General features: G+C 41.8%; 2 protein-coding genes across 3 annotated transcripts in view; one reads left to right on the top strand and one right to left on the bottom strand.

Moving 5' to 3' along the window:
• Window positions 1-17728, bottom strand: part of LOC142499287 (olfactory receptor 10A7-like) — a 42708-nt gene extending 24980 nt beyond the window's left edge. The window contains exons 1-3 of one of the 2 annotated variants that reach the window (XM_075608418.1): window positions 17148-17726; window positions 16172-16257; window positions 13032-13267 (exon numbers count right to left, since the gene is read on the bottom strand). The gene's annotated coding sequence lies outside the window, so the exon portion shown is untranslated. Of the gene's footprint in view, window positions 1-13031; window positions 13268-16171; window positions 16258-17147 lie in introns of both variants that reach the window. The other variant, XM_075608419.1, reaches the window with a different exon arrangement.
• A 4-nt stretch (window positions 17729-17732) lies between these two features.
• The window catches only part of WDR75 (WD repeat domain 75), a 36853-nt gene continuing 27580 nt past the window's right edge, over window positions 17733-27005 (top strand). The window contains exons 1-6 of the mRNA XM_075608417.1: window positions 17733-17900; window positions 20147-20276; window positions 20969-21034; window positions 21270-21366; window positions 23104-23228; window positions 24846-24916. Of these exons, the coding sequence (XP_075464532.1) occupies window positions 17815-17900; window positions 20147-20276; window positions 20969-21034; window positions 21270-21366; window positions 23104-23228; window positions 24846-24916 (575 nt within the window). The 5' untranslated portion in view covers window positions 17733-17814. The remainder of the gene's footprint in view (window positions 17901-20146; window positions 20277-20968; window positions 21035-21269; window positions 21367-23103; window positions 23229-24845; window positions 24917-27005) is intronic.

Raw genomic sequence — 27005 nt, 5'->3', positions numbered from 1 at the left:
TGACACCACTCTTATGAAAGTTTTGGGGACGGGTTTATCATTCGCCCCCACAAGTAGAGCCAACAACTTTGACCTCTATGTAGATTTGCAAAAATTCATTAGAAAACTTACGTTGTGTAGACATTTCATTGCATGTCCAAATAGACAATCAATACCTGATAGCTATCAAACCTTAGACATAGATACTGTAACGCGTAGCTCACTACAAACGAAGCGCGACCGCGGTGCTGAGGTAGGGAATTGAGAAACGCCAACCCACAGCCACACGGGCGCGTCTAGGATGTAGATTGGTCGTGCAAGCAGGATCAGGGTTAGAGAGTGTAGAGTAGTCGTATATACTTGCCAGGTCAGGATTGGAGAGTAGCGGATCGTTGGGGTACTTTGCCAAGTTCAGGATTGTAGAAGAGCGGATCGTCGGAGTACTTTGCCAAGGTCAGGAGCGGAGAGAAACGGAGTCCAAGTAACTAGCAGGGTTCAGGCAACAAAGGGTTAATAAGGCAGCCAAGGCAAAACAAGGTATCAGGAACAGAATGCAGCAAGGCACGGCGTCATACTGACTATGCTCAGCAAAGGTAAGCTGGAAGTGCAGGGTATATATAGGAGGAGGCTCCAATAGTAAGCAGGGGCGGAACAGGAAGTGAATCGTCATAGGCTGCTGGTACATACAGGTGCGTCCAATGATGCAGCCGATCAGGTAGGAGGTTGCTTGCAGCCTGCACATGTCACAGGGTTCAGAGGGCGGGACTTGGAGTGTGTGATACTCCCACGCCGGTTCCTTGAGACATCAGAGCGGGGGCGTTGCCTGGAACGCGCGTCACTGCCATGCTGGTGTTGTTTACCAACAGAGCGGGGATGGAGCCTACCGCGCGCATCAGCGGGGAGACTAGACGAGCGCCCACAACGTACAGCCAGATGAGGGACGCCGGAACGGCGAATCCTCACAGATACCTTTTCTATTAAAGAACAAGCAGCTCTAGTTGACCTCGTGGACTTGGTAGATGAGGGCATTACAGATTCAATTGGGGATATACCCATTATACACAAAACACAAACCCAAATTGGTATTTTATCCATACCACTCCAAAAGGACACTATATTGACATTTTCAATAAACTAGTAGAAAAGGATTTTCTGGACCTATGTCAATCACATAATCTAAAACACAACGTTAATGTTAATCCTACCACTCAAGAAAGAACAGTATTGTAAAATGTAAAACTTAATACTAACATTATCATTCATGAGGCAGATAAGGGAAGAGATACAGTACTCCAAGATCGAATGGATTACTGTAAAGAAGCAGACAGATTACGGTCGGACACAAGTGCTTGCTGTAAATTAAAGAAAGATCCAACTGCTGAATATCTGGCTGAGTTAAAAACAATGCTTGATGTGACGTGATTTAGGAGTTCTCACTAAAATCAGAATTCGGAAATCTATACTGTCCAACTCCTACCATTCCCATAGTTTACCACTTGCCCAAAATTCACAAGTCCCTTTCTAATCCACCTGGGCGAACTTTTATTTCTGGTATTGATTCACTTACTGCTAATCTTTCACAATATTTAGATAACTATTTACAGCCCTACACTCTCTTCACACTTATTAGACACTACATCAGTCTCAACTCTTCTCAATAATATCACTTGGGAATTCACTTACTACAGGTAAACCCCGTTATAACGCGGTTTTCCCGTGGCTCCCGTTTAAAAAAAAAAAAAAATTTAAATAAATTTTTTTTTTGCACACTGCACACTGCACACTGCTCACACTGCACACTGCACACACTGCTCACTGCACACACTGTTCACTGCACACACTGTTCACTGCACACAATGCACACTGCACACTGAGCTCACTGCACACATTGCACACACTGCACACTGCACGCACTGCTCGCTGCACGCACTGATTGCTGCACGCACTGTTTGCTGCACGCACTGTTTGCTGCACGCACTGTTTGCTGCACGCAATGCACACTGCACACTGAGCTCACTGCACCCAATGCACACTGCACACACTGCACACACTCTCACTGCACACACTGCTCACTGCACACACTGCTCACAGCACACTCTCACTCACACACACACATCCATATACACACACACCCATATGCACACACACCCATATGCACACACACACCCCCATATACACACACATACACCCACACCCATATATAGACACACACAGTTTCTCTCCCATATACTGTATACTGTACATACACACACACACACTCTCTCACTCTACACAGACGGGGGGGAGGTCGGAACAGAGGAATGGCTGCGTCCAGCACCACCACCCGCCCTCCCCCCCTCCTCCCGCGCAGGCAGCGGGGACAGCGGTGGGGAAAAGGTAAGCGGGGACCTGAGGGAAACGCTCACTGGGCCTAGAGAATTACTGTATACTGTAGAGTATTTATGGAAATGGGAAATCTTCTCTGTACTGCACACACCTCCAGTAGGGAAGGGGTGCAGGCTACATTTACTTAACTCCTTTGCTGCCATCTCCTGTCCCTCAGGCTGTCACAGGGGGAAGCGGGAAGTGGGGACTGGAGGGACATCCCCGCTCCCATCTCCTTCCCCGCGGGCTGTCACGCGGTGACAGGGGGAAGCGGGGACCGGAGGGACATCCCCGCTCCCATCTCCTGCCCCGCGGGGTGAAGGGTGCTGCTGGGGGGAGAGGATGATGATGCGCCGATGTGACGTCCATTTTTTTCCCGCGACCCCGTTACTAACGCGGTGGTTTCGGGGTGGACCCCGAGGACCGCGATATAACGGGGTTTACCTGTATTTAGCAACACTAGCACTGTACATTAGTATACCACACAATGGGGGTCTTCAAGCTATTGATTACTTTCTAGCACTTCACACTATACTCCCTCTCAAACAACATCAATTCATTCACAAATCTATTGAATTCCTGCAAAATGTCTCTGTAAAGCGCTTCGTACAATTAGCAGCGCTATACAAGAACATGCTATTATTATAAGAACGCAATTATTGTCTATTTAATCACGAATTGTATTTACTACTGTGTGGCACTGCTATGGGAACACGTTTTGCACCTTCATTTGCTAACTTGTATATGGGACGGTGGGAGTCACTACACATATGGGGGGGGTCGATGTTTCTCCTCCACTTTACATCCATTACGTCCTTGTAGTCTGGAATAGTGCTGAAGTATCATTTAACTCTTTTGTTGATACGATTAAATTTGTTGGAATTAATTCTAATTTCACGAGTGAAATTAATCAGGATCACATTACCTTTCTTGATTTGGTGATTTATATTCAAAATAAGTTTCTTAACTAAAACACATTTTAAAAGTAGAAATGTAAATTCATTCTTACATCCAATCAGTGGGCACGAGCGTAAATGTATCGACAACATACCTTACAGCCAGTTCCTTCGTTTAAGACGGAACGGTGCAAATGACAAAATGTTTAAACAACAATCAGAATTTCTCATTGAGAGATTTAAAACAGAAGGGATACAATGAACAACTTACACAAAGCTTATCAAAAAGCCCTCAGCAAGAAAAGGGGAAAATTGTTTCATATAAAAGGATAAAAACCATAGTGAGACATGGGAACAAAACAAAACGACATATCAAAAATAATATTGAAACTAATGCAACATCTCAGAATACAACTACAGATATTGTAGAATCCAAACAACATACTCCTCACTTTGTAATGCAATTCAACAGTTCACATATATCCAAACGGATATTATCACAACACTGGCATATCATGCATATGGACCCAACTTTGAAGAGGGTTCTTTCCAATACACCACCTGTAGTTTTTTTACTAAGTCACAAACGCTAAAATCCATTCTTGCTCCCAGTCTCCTGAAGGGCACAAATAAGATCCCAGAAAAGTATCCAAGAGAAACCCTGGGCCTAGTGGGGAACTACAAATGCACGAGATGTAAAATCTGCCCCAGAATGATCCCTAAGAAATCTTTGACATCATATGGTACAGGTACGGAGTATCATATTAAAAGCTATATTGATTGTCTGTCTACATACGTGGTGGTGTATGTTTTGCAATGCCATTGCGGACTGCAGTATGTAGACAGAACAAAACGTAATTTAAAACTACGTATTATGGAACATCTTCGAAATATCCTTAACATTCACAAACTGGAGGAGTCTTCAAAACCTTTGACTCCCTTTAGAGACTTTCATGGATGTAGTTCAGAAGGAGTTTAGAGAGAATAAAAGTTAACATTAGAGCAGGGGATCATGATCTCAATATTGCTAGGAGAGAGCAATATTGAAGCTTTACACTGCAGAGCAAATTCCCGGGGGTGGGGGGGGGGAGGGAGCTCAACGACTATAAAGAACTGACCGCCTTTTTAAAATAGAAGATATATACACATCTTAACCATTATTGATCACTTTTTTTTTGTCCTTCTGGCTACCCCTCTTGTGGTTTTTTTCCCTTTCCTCATCCTCCCCTCCCCTCCCCCCCTTTCTAATTCCCCCACTTTTCTTTCCCCTCATCATTCCGATCAGGTTCTCACTCATTCTCTTTATCCTTGTATGTTTTTTCGATTATGTACTAGGAATCATGTGTATTTTATTTGTTGAAACTGTTATGTTGTGTTTTATTATTGTATATATTTTTTATAAATCTTCTTGCTGTTTTTTAGCTTTCATATTAGACCATACAGCATTGTTCTTATTCTGTAAATATATAGAATTCAGACTTTAGAATTTAGGCAATTTATCATAATTGTCTAACACTTGCATTACTATCAGCGTGAATACTGCTCATGTAATGTTCTCATGGCTATGATTGGTATATTTTAATTTTAAAACACCAAATCAATTAAGCCAAATTGATTTCTGCTGTGACAGACTGTATATTAAGTCTGATATGGATGCAGCCAACTAATGTAGCCTGATGAAACACAGTGTGTGAAACGCATTGTGGTAGAGCAGCGAAGTTGTCCTTTTTTAACTACTGTTTGCACAGAGGAGGACCTTGCTAAATCAGGTAGCTTAGGAGACACATCAGACTGCAACATACAGGCTATGCAAACCCAGAAGCAGATCAGCTCCAAGGCACCAATTGATCCCAGCGCGCGTGATCTCAATACCACAAGCACAATACTGTCTCCCAGCTCCAAAGTCAGCACGGAGAATCATTCAACGAATCCACTGAACTACAGACTACATATGTAAGTTTTAATTTGCTTTATTTTGTCTGTTTAATACACCTGTGTCTTCACCTCTGGTGCGCCGTGTCCCTTTTCTTCTATGGTTGTTTCACATACAGAGTCTGTCCTCGGTGGATCTATGTGGAGGAGGGGAACGCTCCCACACACAGGAGCTGCAAGAAGGGGGAGATGATCCAGGATAGAACTTTTAGGAAGCATGAGCGCGGACCAAAATTTTGCTGTTGTGACTGCTATAAGCCCATCTGAGTCAAGGGGTGCATCAGTTAAGGTTAGAGAGGGTGAGAATGACATTGGTGGTGATGGATCTTCTGATGAGCGTAGAAAGGAGCATCTCAGAGGTGTGGTGGAGGAATTCAGATGTGCCTCAAAGAAATCATGGTGGTAGTCCCCAGGTTGGCATTTGTGGTATTGCACTCTCCTCTCCTACCACACAGGCATCAAAGGAACACAGTCCTCCACCCATAGGAACCACCTCCTTGATGGGGGAAATTAATTCAATTGCCCACCATGGTACCCTGAGTGATTGCCGTTGTACACTGCATCCTTTGTGGTGCAGCGGTGTGTAGGTGGAGTAGAGGCTTCCTCAGGATGCTGATCTTCAGAAACATTTGCAAAGAATTTACCATGACCTCTGGGAGACGTGGTAGCCATCAGCAAACCTCAGAGTCCTCATCCATCTCCAGAAGTGATGATCCTGTTCCAGGTCCTCTTGGAAGAGCCACCGCCACACCCACTCCTCCTGAACGGCACACCAGGCTCTGTGGTCTGCCACTTATGTGGAAAGGAACTCTGTTGCTCTCCATCTCTAGAACTTCCTTCAACACAACCACCACCACTCCAGAGACGACAGGGTCAGGGAGTGAAAGAGAGAGGTAGGCTTCAGAGTAGGCCAGGGTCCAGTGCCAAAAAAAGCATTGTATTCCTTTGCATGTGGTGCAGTGTGTGTACTGTGGTCACATTGTTAGTAGGCGTGAGATAGTTAATGAGATGCGGACAGTGACCGTTGGTGAGCATTTGAGGCTGTACCACTCCCAGCAGTTCTTCCATTATTTGGAGCAGTGATGGTCAGACTTACCGCTCGCCAATGATCCAGTCTCTGCAGTTTCGCCTCACCAATTACATGGCAAAGGAGTTCCTTAATCATTTCCAACCTCACCTTCAAGGCAATTGTTTCAGTCCAAATTCAATTACTCTCAACTATACAGAACACAGAATTATTTAACTGTCATCATGACAAAGATGTGCACTAGCTATAAACACTGGTTTCTTCATGGACCCTTTTTTTTTTTTTTTTTTTTAAAGTTTAGGGTTGTGTGGTGCTGCACCATTTTTCTTTATTAATAATGGTGTTGAATGTTATACAATTCCTTATTATTAATCTCATCTCCAACAAGCAAATCTCTTTGATAAAGCGCCCCGTGCGAGAAACGCGTTAGAGGTTTCTCTTTTTAATTAGTTGATGTCTCAATAAATTTTTGTTATTTTTTCATTGGCCTCGTTTTCTTCCTTCTTTGCTGTGCTCCTAGTTTTTCTCTCATCTCATCTGTTCCTGCTTACCTGTGGATGCACGCAGTTGATACCGGAAATTTCTGACTTAGCTGGGATTGGATCGTGAGTACGCCGTCCATTGACTGTTCACTGCTGTATTATCACTAAGGGTAGTCTGGTTGCTGTTGCGAGGGTCTGCTGGTTCCCGTCGGGGGACCTCACGACCACCGCTCCCAGCTGGTCCCCACTATATGTGATCGCCTGAAGGGCTTACTTCATTACAGTGGCAGTTTTCCCTGTATCATAGGTTCAGTCTCCGGTATGTATAGGGTTATTCATGATGCCCCCGCGTGATGCACGCTGTGTTTAGGGCTAGTGGCGCCGGGCTCTGAGGTTCACTCCTTTACTCTGCCAAATCTTCATTCTACTTGCTTCTGCAACTTCCTACATGGCCTCTAACATAGTTTAAACACTTCTGGATTTGCTGTTCTGTAGTATGGATTTTACCGAGCCTACCCTCCTCATCTCTCCCTCTCCTTTTTTTTTTAAATATATAAAAATAAAAAAAAAGGGGGGCAACGACAAGAGGGGAGACCGAGCAATGGTTTTTTTATTCACTTAACCCAAGATGAAATACACACACACACAACAAAAAAACCACTTTAAATCCGCATGAGGAAGATATATATATATATATATATATTTAATCAGTCAATAGGGGGGCTATGACTTTTGTCATATAAAAACTCAGTATCTGGCTCCAATGGGCTGTCAAACAGAACAGACAGCAACGGTTTGTATAAAATCTCTGCAATCCTTTTAAAGGGCAAAAGAGATTTCACACCATTGACCCCCTCTCAGTTTAGTGACAGTACTACAGGGGTAAATCAGTCCTTCAGTTAGCTGTTTCCAGTTTAGAACAGACCTTCAGTAGCAGGCATACTGGCCAGCTGCCTTCCTGATCATAGACAGCCCATAGTGAGGTTGGCTGTCCCTTTATTTAATTATTTTTTTTTTAATTCTTTATTTTCAGAAGTGGAACACATTTTGTTGCATCATATATACAATCATAATGCATGTCATACTATTAGAGAATACTTTTTGTTTACATAGTTATCAATTCTGTTTCGTATGTTATTTCTTATTTCTAAGTAATTTCTCCACTCATGAATTTTCATATATGTTAACCATTTTGAAACAATATACTGTATGCACATACCGAAATCAAAATTGGGGTTAAGGCATAATACACACAGTGCTTAATACACTCCTTAATGCCATGTTGTATAAAAAACATAAATTAGAATAAAATGATCAATTGAAAATGTGTGTGGTTATATCGATCATCTAGTGTTCTCTCTTCTGTGAAACCTTATCATTGACATCTGTTGGGTGCCTGGGAACCCTAATGCTCAGTTCCTAACTTACTGTACAACTTATGTTAATGCTGCGATTCCATCATATCGAACCAAGAGTTTCAAATCTCTTCTTATTTGTATGTGGATTCTCTGATTATGCACTTGTTTCTCTCCATTCCTGCTACTTCCCAGACTCTATTTTTGAAGTATACTATAAATCAGAGCATCAGCCGGTTTCCATTTGGCTGCTATGGAACATCTTGCCGCATTCAGCAGATATAGTGCTAAGGATTTCCGCAGCCTGAAACCTTGGATTCCTTCCCTGTTAAGTAATGCAATACTGGGGTCATGGGAAGGTGATTCCTATAAGCTTGGTAATTATACTTCGAACTTTAGTCGAGAAGTCCCTAATCGCTGGCAGGTCCGCCATATATGGAGCATTGTACCCCTTTCACTCACAATCCATCCAGTATAATGTAGAGTTAAATCTGTTTACATGAACGGACCTTTGGTGGATAAGGCCGTGTCCCCTCTGGCATTGACTGCGCTTGGAGCTTGGCGCAGTTACCTGTGTGAATGGAAATCCTCCCATCCATGCTCATGCTGTGCGTGCACTCATGCGCGGGCGGGCACGCATGCTCTCCCAAGCTTGGGCTTGGTGAGACAAAAAGTGTTTGACTTTGGAGCGGAGAGCAGGGTCATGGGGAGATATAGGCAGAATAGGCTGAGCGGAGAGAGATGGAAGTGGGGGGGGGGAGGGGAGGGAGAAAACAGAGAGCTGGAAGGGGGGAGCGAAGAGAGGTTTTTTATTTTTCTTGCACACGTTTTTACTTGCCATTTTTGTAAGGGGGGGAGGGAGAGAATGGAGACACACACACAGCCCCGATCCAGCCAATGACATACCCCCTCCCTTAATAGCCACGTCCCGGATCTCAGCTCTAATAACGCTGACCATGGGCGCACGTGGCGTGCACAGAGTCGCCCTCCAGCCGGAAGGCCCGCCTCCCTACACCCTGACAGTATCCCTGCACCGGCACTCTGCCCTATCACAAGCCTTGCTAGACAAAACCCCCACGATCCTGGTTCCTCATTGGACTTCCCCTTCCATTTATACCCAGCTGCCTCACTTGCTCATCGGCTGAGCATAGAACCAGTTCGTTGTTCTTACATCTCTCTGCCTCCACAGTCTTGCCTTGCCTTGCCTTTCCTTATTGCTCTTCTCCCTGTGTACCGACCTGGCTCTCCACGATGACCCTCCACTCTCCAAACCTGACCTCGGCTACCGGACAACGACGACTCTAATCTCTCCAATCCCGGACTCGGCTAACAGTACCTGCAACGTTCCGTACCTCTCCTGCGCTGACCCCGGCAAGTATATCGACCATCCATACCTCTCCAATCCCGACACGGCTAACACGACCAAACCTACACTCCAGACGTGCCCCCGTGGCTCTGGGTGGCGTTTTATCCATTCCCACCTCAGCACCATGGTGAGCACAGCGTGACACACTAACAATCGTTAGAGTTAACACAATGCACTTTCTGAACAAAAACATGGACTTAACCGAACGTTATTGAGCTTTGAAGATGCACATTAAGGCACTGATGGGTAACATGATATACATCAAGGGCTGTAGATGCGGCCCTTCAGTCCCTAAAATAGCTGAGCATAAGATAATCTATTATGGCTGTGTGTAACATTTAAGTATGTTTGAGCTGAATTCTACTATCAATTGCTACAGATTTTAAAATGTATTAATTGGTATGGCTCCTTCAATCAATTTGCAAGATCTTAAAATTGAATTAACAATTTGGTGTGTCTGAGTTGATTAGGCAGACCCCTCCCTTAATTGTTAGTCAATGTGACTGTGTTTTAGAATACTTAAGGCAGGATACATTGGCTGTGAGCCATGTGGCTGTGTGTAACATGAAAGTGTGTGGAGTTAATCTTGGAGTTGCAATTGGAGGTGAAGATTTGAGGAAGATCTGGACTCTGAACAACAACTTTACAACTGTGACAACTTTACTTTCTAAAAGCTGTGATTATTTGTACTCTTCCTATCCTCCAATAACTGGGAAATCTCTCCTCCTTTATCTCACTATGCCCTCCCGATTGCATTTTATGTTTACTGTTTCCTCACTCCTTGGTGAATGTCTCAACTCCCACTTCCCACTGCACCATTATTTATACACCTCCCTCCCAACTTCTTTACCCCTCAATAAAAAACACCCACACAAATCCTCTATTCACACCCTCTATCTACTCCTTCCTGCTGCTGGGGATCTCCCCTAAGCCTGAAGCCAGACATACACACCTGATCTCACCCACGGCTCCCTGCCATCTCTTCCACTGTAAATGGTGTTAATCTTTTTGATTTAACACTGACTGACCTGAAAACTTGCCCCACAAATCAAGCATCCCAATAGCCTCCACTCATGGCTGTTGTCCCACAGTCACTTATACCACCCATTGTGGCCAAGTACACCCATCTACAGCACTTATTCCCTCACCTGCTGTCTCTAAGTTTCCCCTCAAACCTCTTAGATTGTAAGCTCTTCTGGGCAGGGATTTCCTTTCCCGTTGTCTGATTTTGCTGCACTTATTGTATTTTTTTTTATTCCCTGTACTGTATTCTTTGTGAAGCGCGAGTACACTTTTGGTGCTATATAAATAAAGACATACAATAGCCATATAACCACACCTTATAACTCCTCTAATTGTCACATAACCACTCTCTATAACCACTCCTATTGGTGGTCACATGATGCCGTAGCAGCAGCATAAGCCTATGGGCAGCAAAAGGTGAAATCCGCCGTGTATGGTAAAGAACATGCAAAGATCCAGTTTGTGGCAAATAATGGCAATTATTTTGTAACCATACATTCCACGCGTGACCTTTTTAAATTTATGAAATTAGTGTTTATTCAAATGTATATTTATACGCGTCACCTACCATGCTTTAAAAACAAAGCTTATGGAGTTTCCTGCTGTTGACAATTATGGACTAGCAAAGCTGCAGTTTGATTTATTTCTATACTGCTCATATGAGGCTTTTTTTTTTTTACTGTGAAAGGAGGGGGTATCACAAACTATAAGAAACACACTTCTCTAGGACCAATACAGCTTTTTATATCTTTGAATAGCTGTACATCTCTACACTGTTTAACCAATCAGAAAGCTCATTGGTTTCTTGAGATATACAGTATGGGGAGAATACCAAATCTTTAGTATTAATTTCACCATCCCTCACTATAGATTGCTTCTTATTTTTTTGTGAAATGCAAAATGTGATGTTAGCTCCATGCCCCAGGCTATGCATGCCATTTTATTTTATTATTTTGCTGACATGCAGTCTTTTTTTTCCCTACAGTATATTGATACATTTCATTGTACACAAATCTATTCTTCATCCTATGCTCTCCCTCTGACATCAGATATTCAAGACTGAATAAAAACGTCCACACTTCAAAGGCCATTAATACATGTTATTTAAATTAGAGTGCTGTTATATACAACTTTTAGCAGCATAATTGAACTAAGATGTGGTTCTTTGCAAACTACCATAAGATAGTGTGCTATGTTTATTTTAAATAACAGCTGTGGTACATACAATCTGAGGCACATGTTTAATTCCTGTCTGAAAGACATTTTCAAATAATTGTTGGTGCCTGGTGCACAAGGAGTTGGATGCAATCTTTAACCTTAGGTTTTTACGAAGCCCCAGTTAGATATCCTGTGAAGACATCTTCCCTGTGCTAGAGAAAAGGTCAACTCTATTCAAATAAATGGAGCTCAAGTTTTTTCCATTATGGAAAATGCAGCTACTGTACACAATATATTGAAGAAAAGCCAGAGAGTTAATTCCAGGCACACCAATAACTATATAGTATGAACTAACAGTATGTCTCTTGATAAGTGTATGACAATATACATGTAAATTCATACTATATTGACTGCATTACCGGGAATATTATGTGCCATAGAAACTATAGGGCAATCTGCTTTTACGTACCCTCAAATTACACTGAACTTTGTTGTGCAGTACCACATCTTACTTTTGCAAAGCTATAGAACAAAATGCAGCCAGCACCCAAGTACTGTGGTCTTCAATTGGCCACACTACGTCTTGGAGACATTCAAACCATGCATTATCATATAAATACAAGACTAATATACATTAGTCTTTAATATATACGGACGTAATCTGCTTTGCCTTCAGTTTTTTTGTGCGCGATTAGCTTTCGTCTTCAGAAAGGCATACAACTATCTCATTTTGATTGCTTTCTGTATAGATACACTCTGATTGGGCCATTTCCAATTGGTCTTTTCTAGTTTTCAAGGATACTCTGCTAACAGGGTAATGGTCTATTCTTTCTTTGGTAGCAGTAATTATGCAAGTGAAATCTTTCCTAAACAATGTCTTCTTTTCCAGCCCTTCATGCTTGCCAGCTGTATGTTCCTTCAAGCTCCGAAAATGATAAAAGCTCTTGTCACAAAAGGTACACTGATATGGTCTATCCCCAGTGTGGATTCTCTCATGTTTGAGAAGTTCAGTGGCTTCCACAAAGCCTTTCCCACAGTCACTACACTTGAAAGGACGGTCACCAGTGTGCACAAAATGATGCCGTTTCAGATGGTCAAGTCGCCTGAAGCTGGTGCCACATACAAGACATTTAAACGGTTTCTCTCCCGAGTGTATTACGTTATGTTTGTCTAGATCCGATAGATATTTGAAGTGTTTATCACAGGTATGGCATTTATACAGTTTCCAGTACATCATATCCTTTTTAAATTTGGGGTGGATTTGCTGATGCCGGGCAAGCTTAAGGGCATCTTTGAAGCCCTTCTGGCATACAGGGCACTTGTAAGGTCTTTCATTGGTGTGGCTCCGCATATGGCGCCTTAAATGAGAGAGCCACTTAAAAAGCTTCCCACAGTCAATACATTTCAAAGGAGTGTCTTCTGTATCATAATATGTTTTGTAATCTTTACCATCAATCTTACTGGTACATGTATTGCTTCTTCTTTCACCGCATTTAACTTGAAGCTCTCGAACGGAACAGTAATCATCCATTCTCTGTTTAACGGTGTAAGGAACCCCTTTGCTATCAATCAGCAAGAACTCTCCATTATCCTTTGCCGCCTGCTTCCATCCATCCATCTTGTATCTTTTTGGGCTTCTATAGTTCTTCTTTGGATTATTGAAATGCTTCAGTCCCCTCTGAGACCTACAACAGAAGACTTTCATTATTATATTGTTAGACTTATCAGTGCAAGCCTTGCAGTTCCCTGTATATTTGTTAAATGAAATAGTGGTGTAATAAGGGTTGATTTTCTAGAGACCTGATGAAGGGCTTCTTAATTATAAGATGCATTTTCAAGGGCTATTAAATAAAATGTGTTCAAGTGCACATGACATTTCTATTATATATATATTAATATCAACATTTATTATTGAGGAATCAACCAGGAGTGGGGCAATACTGTATTTGGTAATATCAAACAATGTAGAAGCAATAGCCAATATTCAAGTCCTGGAACATTTGGGTAACAGTGATCATAACATGGTCTCATTTGAAATACATTATCAAAAAACAAATTACTTGGGTTCAAAAGAGACCTTAAAGTTTCGGTAGAGGACTTTGTGATTAAGTCAGATGATCTGAGGGATCGTTTCCTTGCCAGGGGACCTCACAGAGGCCTATAACATAGCTCTAAATACTGATAGAGATACATTAATCTGCATTTACAGGGATTGATCTGGGTATAATAATAACACCACAGATACTCAGACACAATGCAACAAATCTTATAATAATACAGATGTACCATGTTTGTCCTCATATGATTAAGACTACTCATTTCCACAATCAGGATAAAACACAAACACATGGTGCATTATATCTTTTTTTTCCCTGTATCTTAAATGTTCCATAATGTGGATCTTGAGTAACCTGGAGGTTAAACCCACATACCATTTTTGGCACCCACAAAATCGGTAAATATACCACAAATTGTGTTTGACACGATATAAATGTGTTAATTTCAAAATTATGTGTTTTATCCTGATTGTGGAAATTAGTAGTCTTAATCATATGCGGACAAACATCAGCAGCTGAATGAGCCTTTCAGATTAGGAAAGAATGTTGAGGTTTTATTAGACTTTGCTGAACGTAAGGTACTTGGTGAAAGTATGTTACCTAGTGTAGAAGCCTTTCTAAATACTATACGTGGACCAGAACCCACTACACTGCGGACCAGAATTTAGAGCCATGTATATTGGCCTCTGTGAGGTCCCCTGGATTGTAACCCCTGGAACCCCAAGGAAACGATCCCTCAAATCATCTGACTTAATCACAAAGTCCTCTACCAAGGAACTGTGCATTTGCAGATGTCACTCTCCTTATTGAATTTAACTGGGAATTGAACATTAATACATTTTGTAAATTACACATGCAGGGATCGAACTCAGGACCTTCCATAATACTGATACCAATGCCTTACCTCTACACCATAGGCATGGTGTGACAAGAGATAGAGAGATATACACACACATATTATGTGGTGTTTGGAGTTTGAGCGTGCTGGGAATGTGTGTGTTAATTTAGTTCCTGACTGGTAACAGTCGTTTGGAGGTAAGTGGCCCCTCCCCACCTTTTTAACTTGGGAGGTTCTGGCATGTTGCTGAATGGACTGTGGTTGCTTCCCCCTCATACAGAGGTAAAAGGAAGGGTTCACAGTTTTAGTGTTAGGACCTGCATTAATTTGGTTATACCTTGACGTTTGGTATGCAGGCTTACGACACTTTGGCCAAAGGGTTTAACTGAATAACCAAGTAAATATTATTATTGAAGTATTTAAACTTTATACTCTATATGTTTTGTCAATTGGAAGTAGCATTGGGCAACCCTGTCTTGTTTGTATGCATTTGGAAAGCAAGAATAAACAGGCGACTTACAAATTAAATAGGGATAAATTGGGGGAATCCTTGATGGAGAAGGATTTAGGAATGCATGTAGACAGCAGGCTTAGCAATAGTGCCCTAAGTCATGCAGTAGCTGTAATGGCAAACAAGGTCTTATCTTGCATTAAACAGGCAATGGATCGAAGAGAAATAAACATAATTATGCCCCTTTATAAAACATTAGTAAGACCACACCTTGAATATGGAGTACAATTTTGGGCACCAATCCTGAAAAAAGACATTATGGAACTAGAGAGAGTGCAGAGAAGAGCCACAAAATGAATAAAGGGGATGGACAATCTAACTTATGAGGAGAGGCTAGCTAAATTAGATTTATTTACATTAGAAAGAAGGCGTCTAAGATGGGATATGATGATAACTGTGTATACAAATATATTCAGGGACAGTACAAGGAGCTTTTAAAATAACTATTTATCCCAAGGACAGTACAAAGGGCTCTGGGTCATCCATTAAGGTTGGAAGGAGATTTCACCAGCAACAAAGGAAAGGGTTCTTTACAGTAAGGGCAGTTAAAATGTGGAATTCATTACCTATGGAGACTGTGATGGGAGGTACAATAGATTTGTTCAAAAAAGGTTGGACATTTTTTTAGAAAGGAAAGGTATACAGTGATATACCAAATAAGTAAACATGTGAAGGACGCTGATCCAGTGAGCAATCCAATTGCCAATTATTGGAGTCAGGAAGGAATTTATTTTTCCCCTTATGAGATATCATTGGATATGTCACTGCGGTTTTTTGTTTGCCTTCCTCTGGATCAACAAACAAGTATAGATATAGGATAATGTATCCGTTGTCTAAATTTAGCATAGGTTGAACTTGGATGCATGTCTTTTTTTCAACCTCATCTACTATGTAAATACTTTTAAGTATTGACCCACTTTAACGGAACTTTTAAAAAAAAACTATTATGGTTTATTACCAATATAACAATGTTTGAGACACTAACATACACTGTACCAGCTCAGAGTTGGCAGTGGTATAAAAATGGTAAACATTTATATATACACGGTATAAGAAACCTGTTAAGAGAATTAAATTCTGTTCAATATATTTGTGCTATGAATGGAATATTGGGAGTGAGAATGCATAAAATATACAGTAAATGTTTGAATAAAATAAAAATTGTACTAAGAAAAATCCTTACCTTTATTGATCCCTTTTCTCACCTGTCCATTTCCAGTTTTCAAATAAATGATATAGTATAGAATAGGTGAAATAGACCGCTATCACCTTAAGTAATAAATAAATAAATAAATGAGTAATTTGTATTTGTTTTGCAATCTTTGTGTTTAGCTGATGAGCTTTTTTCCCATCATCCCATGATTTACCTACAGTATGGTACAAAGAGATGACAATTATCCAAGTTTCTTTGGAAGAGATGGAATATGAAAACATATACTCTAAAAGGCATTGCCTGGATCCTTGAACAAGCAATCTGCTCTGCTTGATTTATTTCGATATTTCTTTTGCTTACAGATTTGGGAGGAAACTGGAACCATTAGGGATTGTGCTTAGGGGTGATATTTTACCCTTATAAATTGTGGCCACTGAAGAGTACTCAATATGGTTTCGTTTTTTTCCCCACACATTCCCCTTTTACACACCTGCTACCCCAATACATTTCAATGGGTTTCTCCTCGTACACACTCCACCAATAAACGTCAATAAGATACCATGCAACACTTGATGTGCCCCAATAGACTTCGATGAGATTCCACTGTTACTTGCTTTTCTAATAAACCTCAATGCTCCATTTATGACAATAGACCTTTTCAGGTATGCCCCTTTCCCCCACCTGTTAACCCAATAGATTTCAATACGATTCCCTCTGTACACGCTTACAACCCCAACAGACTATCTTGTAACAGACTTCCTACTGTACATCCCAATAGACTTCAATTGAATATCACACACTTCCTATGCCCCAATAGAATATATTTTCACACACACGTGTGTTAAATCCCAATAGACTTCAATGGGATTGCTCCCTACACACCTGCTGACCCAGTAGACTCCAATAGAATCCCGCTCGCACATCACGTCCTTTATACACACAAATGAGATGAGTCAATTAACCTTCCATCGGTCATTAATGGGATCATGTAAGAAAGGTACTGTACCTCCTGAATCAATGGGCTTGGAGTGGTTATCGCCACTGCAGCATGGACTAAGATTTCCTTCTCCTCGGTATTCACCATTTCGCGCCCCTATCAGAGGAGACACGGAACTGCTAGACGTCACCTGTAGTCGAAGAACGTACGTCTTGTTTTTTTCTGGAACGTCATCCCGCAGTCAAGCGGCGTGAAGGTGTCATGGAACTGCATCGCCACTTTTGGAGTGGGCAAAATGCCCATACATCGAGAAGACAACTGAAAACTAGAGACTTGTATCCAATATGAACCGTTCAAATCACAAGAAAATGGTACACAAGCGTCGCACCAGTATATAGACTAACACATATTGTTTTTGTCATGTTTAAAATATTAAATCATTGAGTACAATAAAAAATGTCGCAATGTGCATATATTTTTTCCCCTGACGTTAGTTACTAATTTTGTTCTCCAACTTTATTAATACTTTTTAGAGGGGATCGATGGGCATGTGTGCCATTGTCAAATATGGCCGCAGCCTAGCCCGTGACGTCCCAGCCGAAGCGACAGAGCTCTCCTGTACCATAGAGTACAGTAGGCACTCTCTTCCGCTTTGGCCGCCACTCTATGGTCGCTCGGCGGTTCCTGTAGCCTTGGGTTCCCCACGTGTGCAGCGCTGGTGCCGGGTTGTGATGCCATGGTGGCCGAGGGTGAAATCCGCGTGGTCCGGTGTGGGGGAAGCAAGATTAACTACCGAAGAGCTGTGTTCTCCGCCGACGGCAAGTAAGTGATAGGAGGCAGCGTGTGGTGTGCCCTTCTGAGCAAGTTATGCTACTCTGTCATTCAGTGATCAGGAGCAAATACAGTAGTTTGTAAGCACACATTTTAGTCCGAGAGGAGTCAGCAAAGCAGTAGAGGGGCAATAGAATGCAGTAAGTAGGGGATAGTGGTAGCAGGCAGGGCAGTGGGGGGTAGTTGCAGCAGGGTGGTGGGAGGAGGAGGAAGTAGTAGTAGCAGCAAGCACGATAGGAGCTCGTCGAAGCAGGCAGGGCAGTAGATAGTGGTAGTAGTAGCAGCAGCAGGCAGGGCAGTAGATAGTGGTGGTAGTAGCAGCAGCAGGCAGGGCTGTATGGGGTAGTACTAGCAGGCAGGGCAATGGTGGAATGCAGAGAAATAGTGACATGCAGGCCTGTCTGTGCTGTTTAGAGCCAGCGCTTGATGTTCTTGAACCACAGTGCACAGAGTTATTTATAAAATATTTTACCAGGAAGTTATTTTCTAATACATTGAGAGTTACCTCTCGTTTTCAAGTATGTCCTGGGCACAGAGTAAAACAAATAATACATGGTTACAAATACAGTTACATAAATGAACAGGGTGTACATAATATACAAGACATTGCGTGCACAGTTAAAGAAAATATATATTATGAGCGTATGAAACAGTTACAGACCAGGTTAAAATGTGAGACAGCCTTAGATTTGAAAGAACTTAAACTTAAAAAGTTATCAACTCATGTTAAACCACATTCAGACACACAGGATACATTAACCTCCTCCCTGCTAGAGGAACCTATTCCACAATGCAACAAAGCTGTTAACTAGAAATATAAACTCGCAGGCACTCGTGCAGCTCTTGACATGTCTTCATTTTATAAACCCCATGCTTGGTTCCCAGTATGCACAGCTCGTTTTTCCCAGTTAGCAATGGTACTTGACTGGAGCTTCCTGGTCGGTTATTTGCCCAGCTTTCTTTCCATTTCCTGGTGCCCAGACAGTGCTTGTAAGTGGACAGATATATATGGTTGTGTGTCGTCACCTGCGGTGTCTGGTTCCCTTACAGTGATGACCTCTCTTGGTTAGCATGGTGGCCAAGGTTCCTGTACTGACTTGCCTTGTGCTTGTCCAGTTAGTGACCATTCAGTGACTGTGCCCTGCCTATGTTGGACTGTCTAGTGCTCAGTCATCCATAGTGGCTAATTGATGCCCATTGCTCTGCAGCTTGCCACTTTAATCTTTTGGTGCTTGGTTCCTGGACAATTCTGGTGACCATGTTTAGTTTAACATTCCGCAAGTGCTCAGGCTACTCTCCACCATCCATACATTTTATTTGCCCCTTTGAAAATACCTGTACAGGCAGTCCTCGGTTATCCGACAAAAAATGGCGTCGGATAGCGAAGCGTTGTAGAGCGAAGCACGTTTTCCCATAGGAACACTGTTTAAATCAAACGTTCCGTTCCTGAAGGCATTTTTAATGCTAAAATATTTTACTCAAGCAATAAGATATGCAGCACACACATAAATTATGATGTAAACATTATATTTATTGAATCCAGAACTGTATAATAAAACTGTTAGACATGTTTAAAGGCATAAATACACCACTAAACCTTCACACAAACTGATCTGGATGATTTCCCTGACTGCAGCCTTCTGATTGACATAATGTTCCAACTTTGCAAAGCATCGTAAGAGCGTCGGATAAGCCATTTTGGCGTCGTAAAACCGGCCATAGGGATGCGTTGGACAGCGTCGGATAAGCCATTTGTCATAAAACGAAGCGTCGTAAAACGAGGACTTGCTGTACATCATAGCTTATTTCCTTGTGCCTGCCATGGATAAGATATGGAAGTCACATAGGGCCTACAATATATTTTGTTATATTTGGTTAATGGTACCCGCTAACATTTACAGCTGCTGAACCCTGTTGCTAGCACATTTATGCAACCTTGTATGTCTTTATTTATCTCGTCATATCATCATATTTATATGTCGTTATCTCCTTAACCTCACTGCACCCACACACTCGTCTACATACACACATTAATACATACACCAATATATACACAATCTGAATGCACTGATGTATTAGTTGCAGACCTCTCCAGGAGTGGGAAGTGTTAAGGGTGTTTTCTAAGCCACCTATGCACCTCAAAATAATCTTTCAAAAAACCTATCCAAAGGATAAAGGAGTGCAGGCCAAGTACCTATGGATTTTCAAAGCCACCCAATATCTTTTCTGCTTGTCAGATACCTCCTGTGCGTCTCTGGTGACTTTGTCAAGGTATATAGCACGGCCACCGAAGAATGTATACACGCCCTGCCGGGTCACCGCGGCTTGGTGACCGGCATCGAACTCAACCCCAAGAACCACCTACAGGTAGGAAACTGTTCACTGCCAAAGCGCATCAATCCTTTTCAATGATCATCTATGCTTGGCTTTTTATCCTGGTTTCAAAGCTAGTGCAAAGTAAAACAACTCTATGAAAAGCAATACTGTATGATTTTATTAGGAATCTGGCTGTTATTGTACCAAAATTCCCACAGTTTTGCAGTACACAAGACTATTGGTTTGTGCTTCTTTCATGTTGCAGTGTTTTACCAGTACGTTTAATTTATTACTGTAAATTGTGACTTGTGTCTGTATGTCTAACTTACTACATAATAAATAACTGAGTACTATAATCTTGTGTACCAGGGCTCTAGAACCAATTTTCCAAAGTGGTCGGAAGAGAAAATAAATTAGGAGTAGAAGATAGATTTAAAGCCCATAAGTTTAAATCATATTTTCGTTTGTTGTCCCCTGAGAATGTCCTTTTATTTATTTTTTTAAACGCATGCTTTTAGAAGCTAGAAATTGTAATCTTCCAGACTATTAATATTCCAACCGCTTATCTCCTGAAAGAAGCATCATATTTTAAAAAATAGCTTTGGAAAAGGCAAGTAAGTAAAATTTTAAAATGCAAAAAAAGTAAACCAGTACGGACTGCTACTTTAAATACTTTATTTGAAGAACCCTGGTACAGAGTTTTGTAATTGGCATTCATACTTCTGTAATTTTCTGTTCCACAGCTGTATTCATGCTCTCTGGATGGCACTATTAAATTATGGGACTTCATGGATGGTATTTTAATAAAGGTATGTGCTTTACTTGTTTTGCTGGTGAGAACAACTCACTCAAAACACGTTGTGTGAACAGGAAATATGATCAACAAAAGGATCTTGGTTACGTGAGGTGAATGGGAGACCTTTGCCCAAGTATATTACATTGTAATCAGGTTTGTAGCCGTGGGGGTCTGCAGTCTATTGTGGGAAAGATTCATGGACCCCCAAAAAGTATGCAATGCTAATTGGTGGTGTTCTTGTATTGCAGACATTTTTAGTGGGGTGTAAACTCCTTGCCCTTTATGTCTCTGCTGTTGAGGACTCTGTGTGTGTGATCACTCCCAAAAATAACGACGAAGCCTCAGGTAGGACTTCACTGCCACATACGGACTACCTGTCTTTTTTTATAGGGCTGTCTTGATGGGGTCTACTCATTGCGCCCCCCTTTTATCCTGTACCTATACTCATTCTGTACTTTTAAAGGGTTAAGTGCCACTGCTTTTTTTTTTTTTTTTTTTTAATGACCTTGTTCCACTTCCTATTTAAAGAAAATTGAATTTATTCTGGGATGCCGCTCACCCTTTCTCGTTTCTATACATCTGTTTTAAAATATAAGGAAATAATTGTCAGGCCCAATGCCACTGATTTTTTTTGAGCCACTTAGACACTTCAAAAAAAAAAAAAAAAAAAAGATTCTTCTGTGGTTCAAGGAGGGTCTATAACCTTGTTCAGATTAATTGTGCGCTCCTGCATTAAAATACAATACCAACGCTTTTTAAATAGCGGCTAAACCACAGCATTTCAAAGCATCACCCCACATAGCAGGTTATTGTGTCATCTTCAAGACATAGCGTTTTGAAAGTCCAGATAGGATTCTGGGACTCTAGTATTGTAACAGCAAAAAACAAGAAAAAATGTACAACAAATTATCTAATTCATTTTCTTCTTGAAAATTCTTAAAGGATTATCCCAAACAGGTCCACATGTGGTCTAATTGAGAGGTGTGGGGCTTGGTTATAGGAAAAATAATGAAGATGGCGCCTACCTGTCTTTCCTCTGTATGAGAGCGTGCAACCTCCAGGAATCAGAATAGCGCAATGTATTCTTAGTCTCAATAGATATACACCTGAGCCACCCTCAGCAAGTCAGTTGATTGAAGTAAACAGAGGAACTCACTGTTGTTGCTTTAATTTCCCTCTGCTCTGTATGGTAGTGACCGTGGTGGGAATCCTCAGGCGTGCGGTCCGCCAGAATGCATTGACAAAAATAGGAAAAGATGCGACGCACCATCAGTATAAATGAATAGAGAGAGGGTGACTTCAAAAATAAAAAAATATTTATTCTCTCATTTGAACCAGAGGCAGATACAAACCTTTTGTAAGCAATTTACCGGCACAATCTATCAATTTAAACTAATCTAATCATCCTAAAAGCAAAGATAGGACTGCAATGAGGGGGGGGTTGGAGGTAGTTGTCAATCGTATTTTTTTTACCCATTGCCCACACCCTGTCCTAATCAGAGAACCAATAAATATACGGGGTGGGAGCTGCTTGTTGAACACCGTGACATCAGACAAAAGGGTTTGTCATGGTTTGGTTTGGCACATACCAAACCTAATACCTACTCGGACAAAACGGAGCAGCCAGAGGAAATCAAACACTAATTCTCAGCACCATGTTTACTAACAAACTTTAAAAATGATTTTAAAACACTTTTAGGTGTCAGATTTTTGTTAAAAAATTATTATTTTTTAAATGTATAGTTAGTCACCCAGATGTAACCACATAAGCATGTCACTGCCATTGGTACACTTTGGTCTTGGGAAGTATTGCCTCTTTAACTTTTTGAGTGCTAGAAGGGCTGCGGGGGACAAAGGTGCCCCAGCCCCTCCGGCACATCACGATCACATGGCTGCAGTATCACTGATGGCATGAACGGAAGAGTAATCTTCCGCTTCCCTGCCTGCTTGGTTATGCTCAGGGCTCCTCCGGAGCGCAGACCGCGTTCTCCACAAGAAGACAAGTGAGAAGCCCATGCTATCGCAGAGATCTACATCTTAAAACATGTTCCCCTCACTATATTATTATTATTATTTTTCTAGACACATTTCAGCTGGTTTCTGTGAAACTGCCAAAGTCAACTGACCAAGAATCGGAAGCCAAAGAAACGTCTGTGATTTTCAAGGATATAAGCCAGTCACCCAAGTGTACAGCTCTTGGAAGAGATGTGAGTTTTCTCTTAATATATTTCTGTGTATACAGTGGCCTCGGGCTGTTTGGTTTTCAGATCGTGTTGTGGGCTGAGATCTCATTTTCTTTAGACGGCTTTCCTACAAGGCTCACAGATATTTGTTTTTATACGCTTTTTGTTTTGATACTTGAGGCCCCAAATAGTATACAATTATATTGTACACAAACACATGCAGCACTGCTTCTCTCCCTCCCCCCCAGGAGATGTTACTGCTGCTACTAAGGTGTTGTGGTTTTGGCATACCTGTGAGGGTCAGGAGAGCTGAGATGTCCGCGTTCATGTGGGGACAGGGACAGGCTTTTGATGTACTCAGACTTCGTTCATGGTGACAACGCCTCCAGCTTCAGTGAGCTCCAGGAATCCCAGAATCAGTTCTCACCAAAGCAAACTTCGTTCCCTCCCCTGCCCAATATACTGCAACTCAGGCAGGGGTATATAAAACAAAGGGCTTTATTGCATACACAGCAGATGGTACACACCCAGCGGATGCAGGTGGATAGCAGAAGGTCCCCAGACCAATGGATGTGTTGGACCTCTGGTTGTGTTGAGGCTTCTGTAGAATTTAGATTGTCTCCCAGCCCCCTAGGAGCTGGGGGCACGCGCATCCCGGATGGGAGAGACTCACAGCCCTTCCAGTCTCTCCAGACTAGAACTGACTACAATTTGTCGCTTCCTCTCTGAAATCTGGAAGGGGAGGGCACAGTGCCTGCACCACTATTGGCTGCACACAAACAACATGTCACCTCCTCTCCTGTCACTCAGAGAGCGAGGGGGGAGGTGGGAGTTGGTCAATGCTCCTTGGAATAGCTTGTCACAGCCTGCAGCACTATCAGGATTTACGTGACAAGGGCAGAGAGGCAACAGGGACCAGTCCTGTTACACACACACACACTATCATTATTGTTTTATATTGTCTGTGACTTTGTCCAAGTTCTTTACTAATGCCGTTATACGGTTTAAGACTGAAGCTGGTTACATGTTGCTCTCTGATTTATCTGCTTTTATATGAATAGAATATTGGCGATTCCTACACTCGACAGCTAGCAAGCTCTCTATGCAGAACTGTTCTTGCCATTGCCGCAATCACTGCCGTTGCATGACTATTAATCTAGCAGTGTATTTTATAATGTTGTAATATTGTCGTAAAGCTTTTATATGTATTATAATACATTCCATTTCTCAGCCTTGCAGATAAGTACTAGAAACGTTCCCACCCCCTGAGTGTGTGGTACATGGGGGGGGGTTGTTGGTTATGGTGTGTACCTCATTGCGTACCACCACCAAGTCCACATTCCCTGCTTGGCCCTCTCCCCCTCCTCCCATTCTCTCCCCCCCCCCCCCCCCGTGTAGTTCGCATGTGGTGTCACAAACCAGCGAAGGGGCCCGCGAGGACATACTCGCCCCCAATAAATTGCCGGCGGGCGAATGGCTTACATTGTATATTGTATGAGCGGTGAACAATAGTCGTCACTGAGGTACAAGTGCTGTGGAATAACAGAATACTTTTTGCTATTTAATCTTTTATTTGCTTTGAGTTGTTGCCATTACCAAACATTCTCTCCTCCATTCATTTATTCTGCTTTTCTACTGCAGAATGAACATGTTGCCACAGTAAAAGGACTTAACCTTTCTGTCTACTATTTCAAAAAGAAAAAGTATTTTAGGTAAGACTTTTGGACAATATATTGTAGCCCCTCTGGCAGTAAAGGGGTTAAAACACCTGTGCATATAAATTGTTATTGGTCCCGCTGGAGCACTATAGTGGGATATTCTGCGTTATCACGTTATCGAAACAATGAAGTGTGTGTACACATTACATACATCTATGTAACTGTATGTATATACAGTGTGCATGTATGTACAGTTGTGTGAAAAAGAAAGTACACCCTCTTTGAATTCCATGGTTTTACATATCAGGACATAATAACAATCATCTGTTCCTTTGCAGGTCTAAAAATTAGGTAAATACAACCTCAGATGAACAACAACACATGACATATTACACCGTGTCATGATTTATTTAACAAAAATAACGCCAAAATGGAGAAACCATATGTGAAAAACTAAGTACATCCTTGCTGCTTCCATAGGAATTAAGATGCTAAGTAGCAGACAGGTGCTGCTAATCAAATGCCCTTGAGTAATTGATCATCAGCAAGTGTGACCACCTCTATAAAAGCCAAAGTTTTAGCAGTTTGCTGGTCTGGAGCATTCAGGTGTGTGTTAACACAATGCCAAGGAGGAAAGATATCAGCAATGATCTTAGAGAAGCAATTGTTGCTGCCCATCAATCTGGGAAAGGTTATAAGACCATTTCCAAACAATTTAAAATCCACCATTCTATAGTGAGAAAGATTAGACAAAAGTGGAAAACATTCAAGACAGTTGCCAATCTCCCAGGAGTGGACGTCCCAGCAAATTCACCCCAAGGTCAGACCGTGCAATGCTCAGAGAAATTGTAAAAAAAAACAAGAGTTACATCTCAGACTCTACAGGCCTCAGTTAGGCCTCTGGGTTGCCAGGAGAAAGCCTCTTCTCTCTAAAAAGAACATGGCAGCACAGCTTAGGTTTGCACAGTTGCATCTGAACAAACCACAAGACGTCTGGCACAATGTCCTTTGGACAGACTAGACCAAAGTGGAGATATTTGGCCATAATGCACAGTGCCACGTTTGTCGAAAACCAAACACAGCATATCGGCACAAACACCTCATACCAACTGTCAAGCACGGTGGTGGAGGGGTGATGATTTGGGCTTGTTTTGCTGCAACAGGACCTGGGAACCTTGCAGTCATTGAGTCGACCATGAACTCCTCTGTATACCAAAGTATTCTAGAATCAAATGTGAGGCCATCTGTCTAACAGCTAAAGCTTGGCCGAAATTGGGCCATGCAACAGGACAATGATCCCAAGCACACCAGCAAATCTACAACAGAATGGCTGAAAAAGAAAATCAAGGTGCTGCTATGGCCCAGTCAAAGTCCAGACCTCAACCCGATTGAAATACTGTGGCTTGGACCTTAGGAGAGCTGTGCATAAACAAATACCCACAAACCTCAATGAACTGAACAACGTTGTAAAGAAGAGTAGGCCAGAATTCCTCCACAACAATGTGAGAGACTGATAAAGTCATACAGAAAACGATTACTTCAAGTTATTGCTGCTAAAGGTGGTTCTACAAGCTATTGAATCATAAGGTATACTTAGTTTTTCACACATGGCTTCTCCATTTTGGCTTTATTTTTGTTAAATAAAGCATGACACGGTGTAATATGTCATGTGTTGTTGTTCATCTGAGGTTGTATTTACCTAATTTTAAGACCTGCTAAGGAATAGATTGTTATGTCCTGATATGTAAAACCATACGTACACGTACACGTACACACGTACACACACACACACGTACACACACACACACACGTACACACACACACACGTACACACGTACACGTACACGCACACGCACACGTACACACATACATACACACACATACACACACATATACACACATATACATATACACACACACATATACATACACACACACACATATACAGACACACACATACATACAGACACACGCATATACACACACACACACACACACACACACACACACACACATATACATACACACACACACATATACACACACACACATATACACACACACACACATATACACACACACATATACATACACACACATATACATACACATACACACACATACACACACACACATATACATA

The sequence above is a fragment of the Ascaphus truei genome, chromosome 7 (genome assembly GCF_040206685.1).
Source record: "Ascaphus truei isolate aAscTru1 chromosome 7, aAscTru1.hap1, whole genome shotgun sequence".
Taxonomy (NCBI): domain Eukaryota; kingdom Metazoa; phylum Chordata; class Amphibia; order Anura; family Ascaphidae; genus Ascaphus; species Ascaphus truei.
Note: the sequence above shows the minus strand (reverse complement) of the source record. Positions and strands in the feature narration are given on the sequence as shown.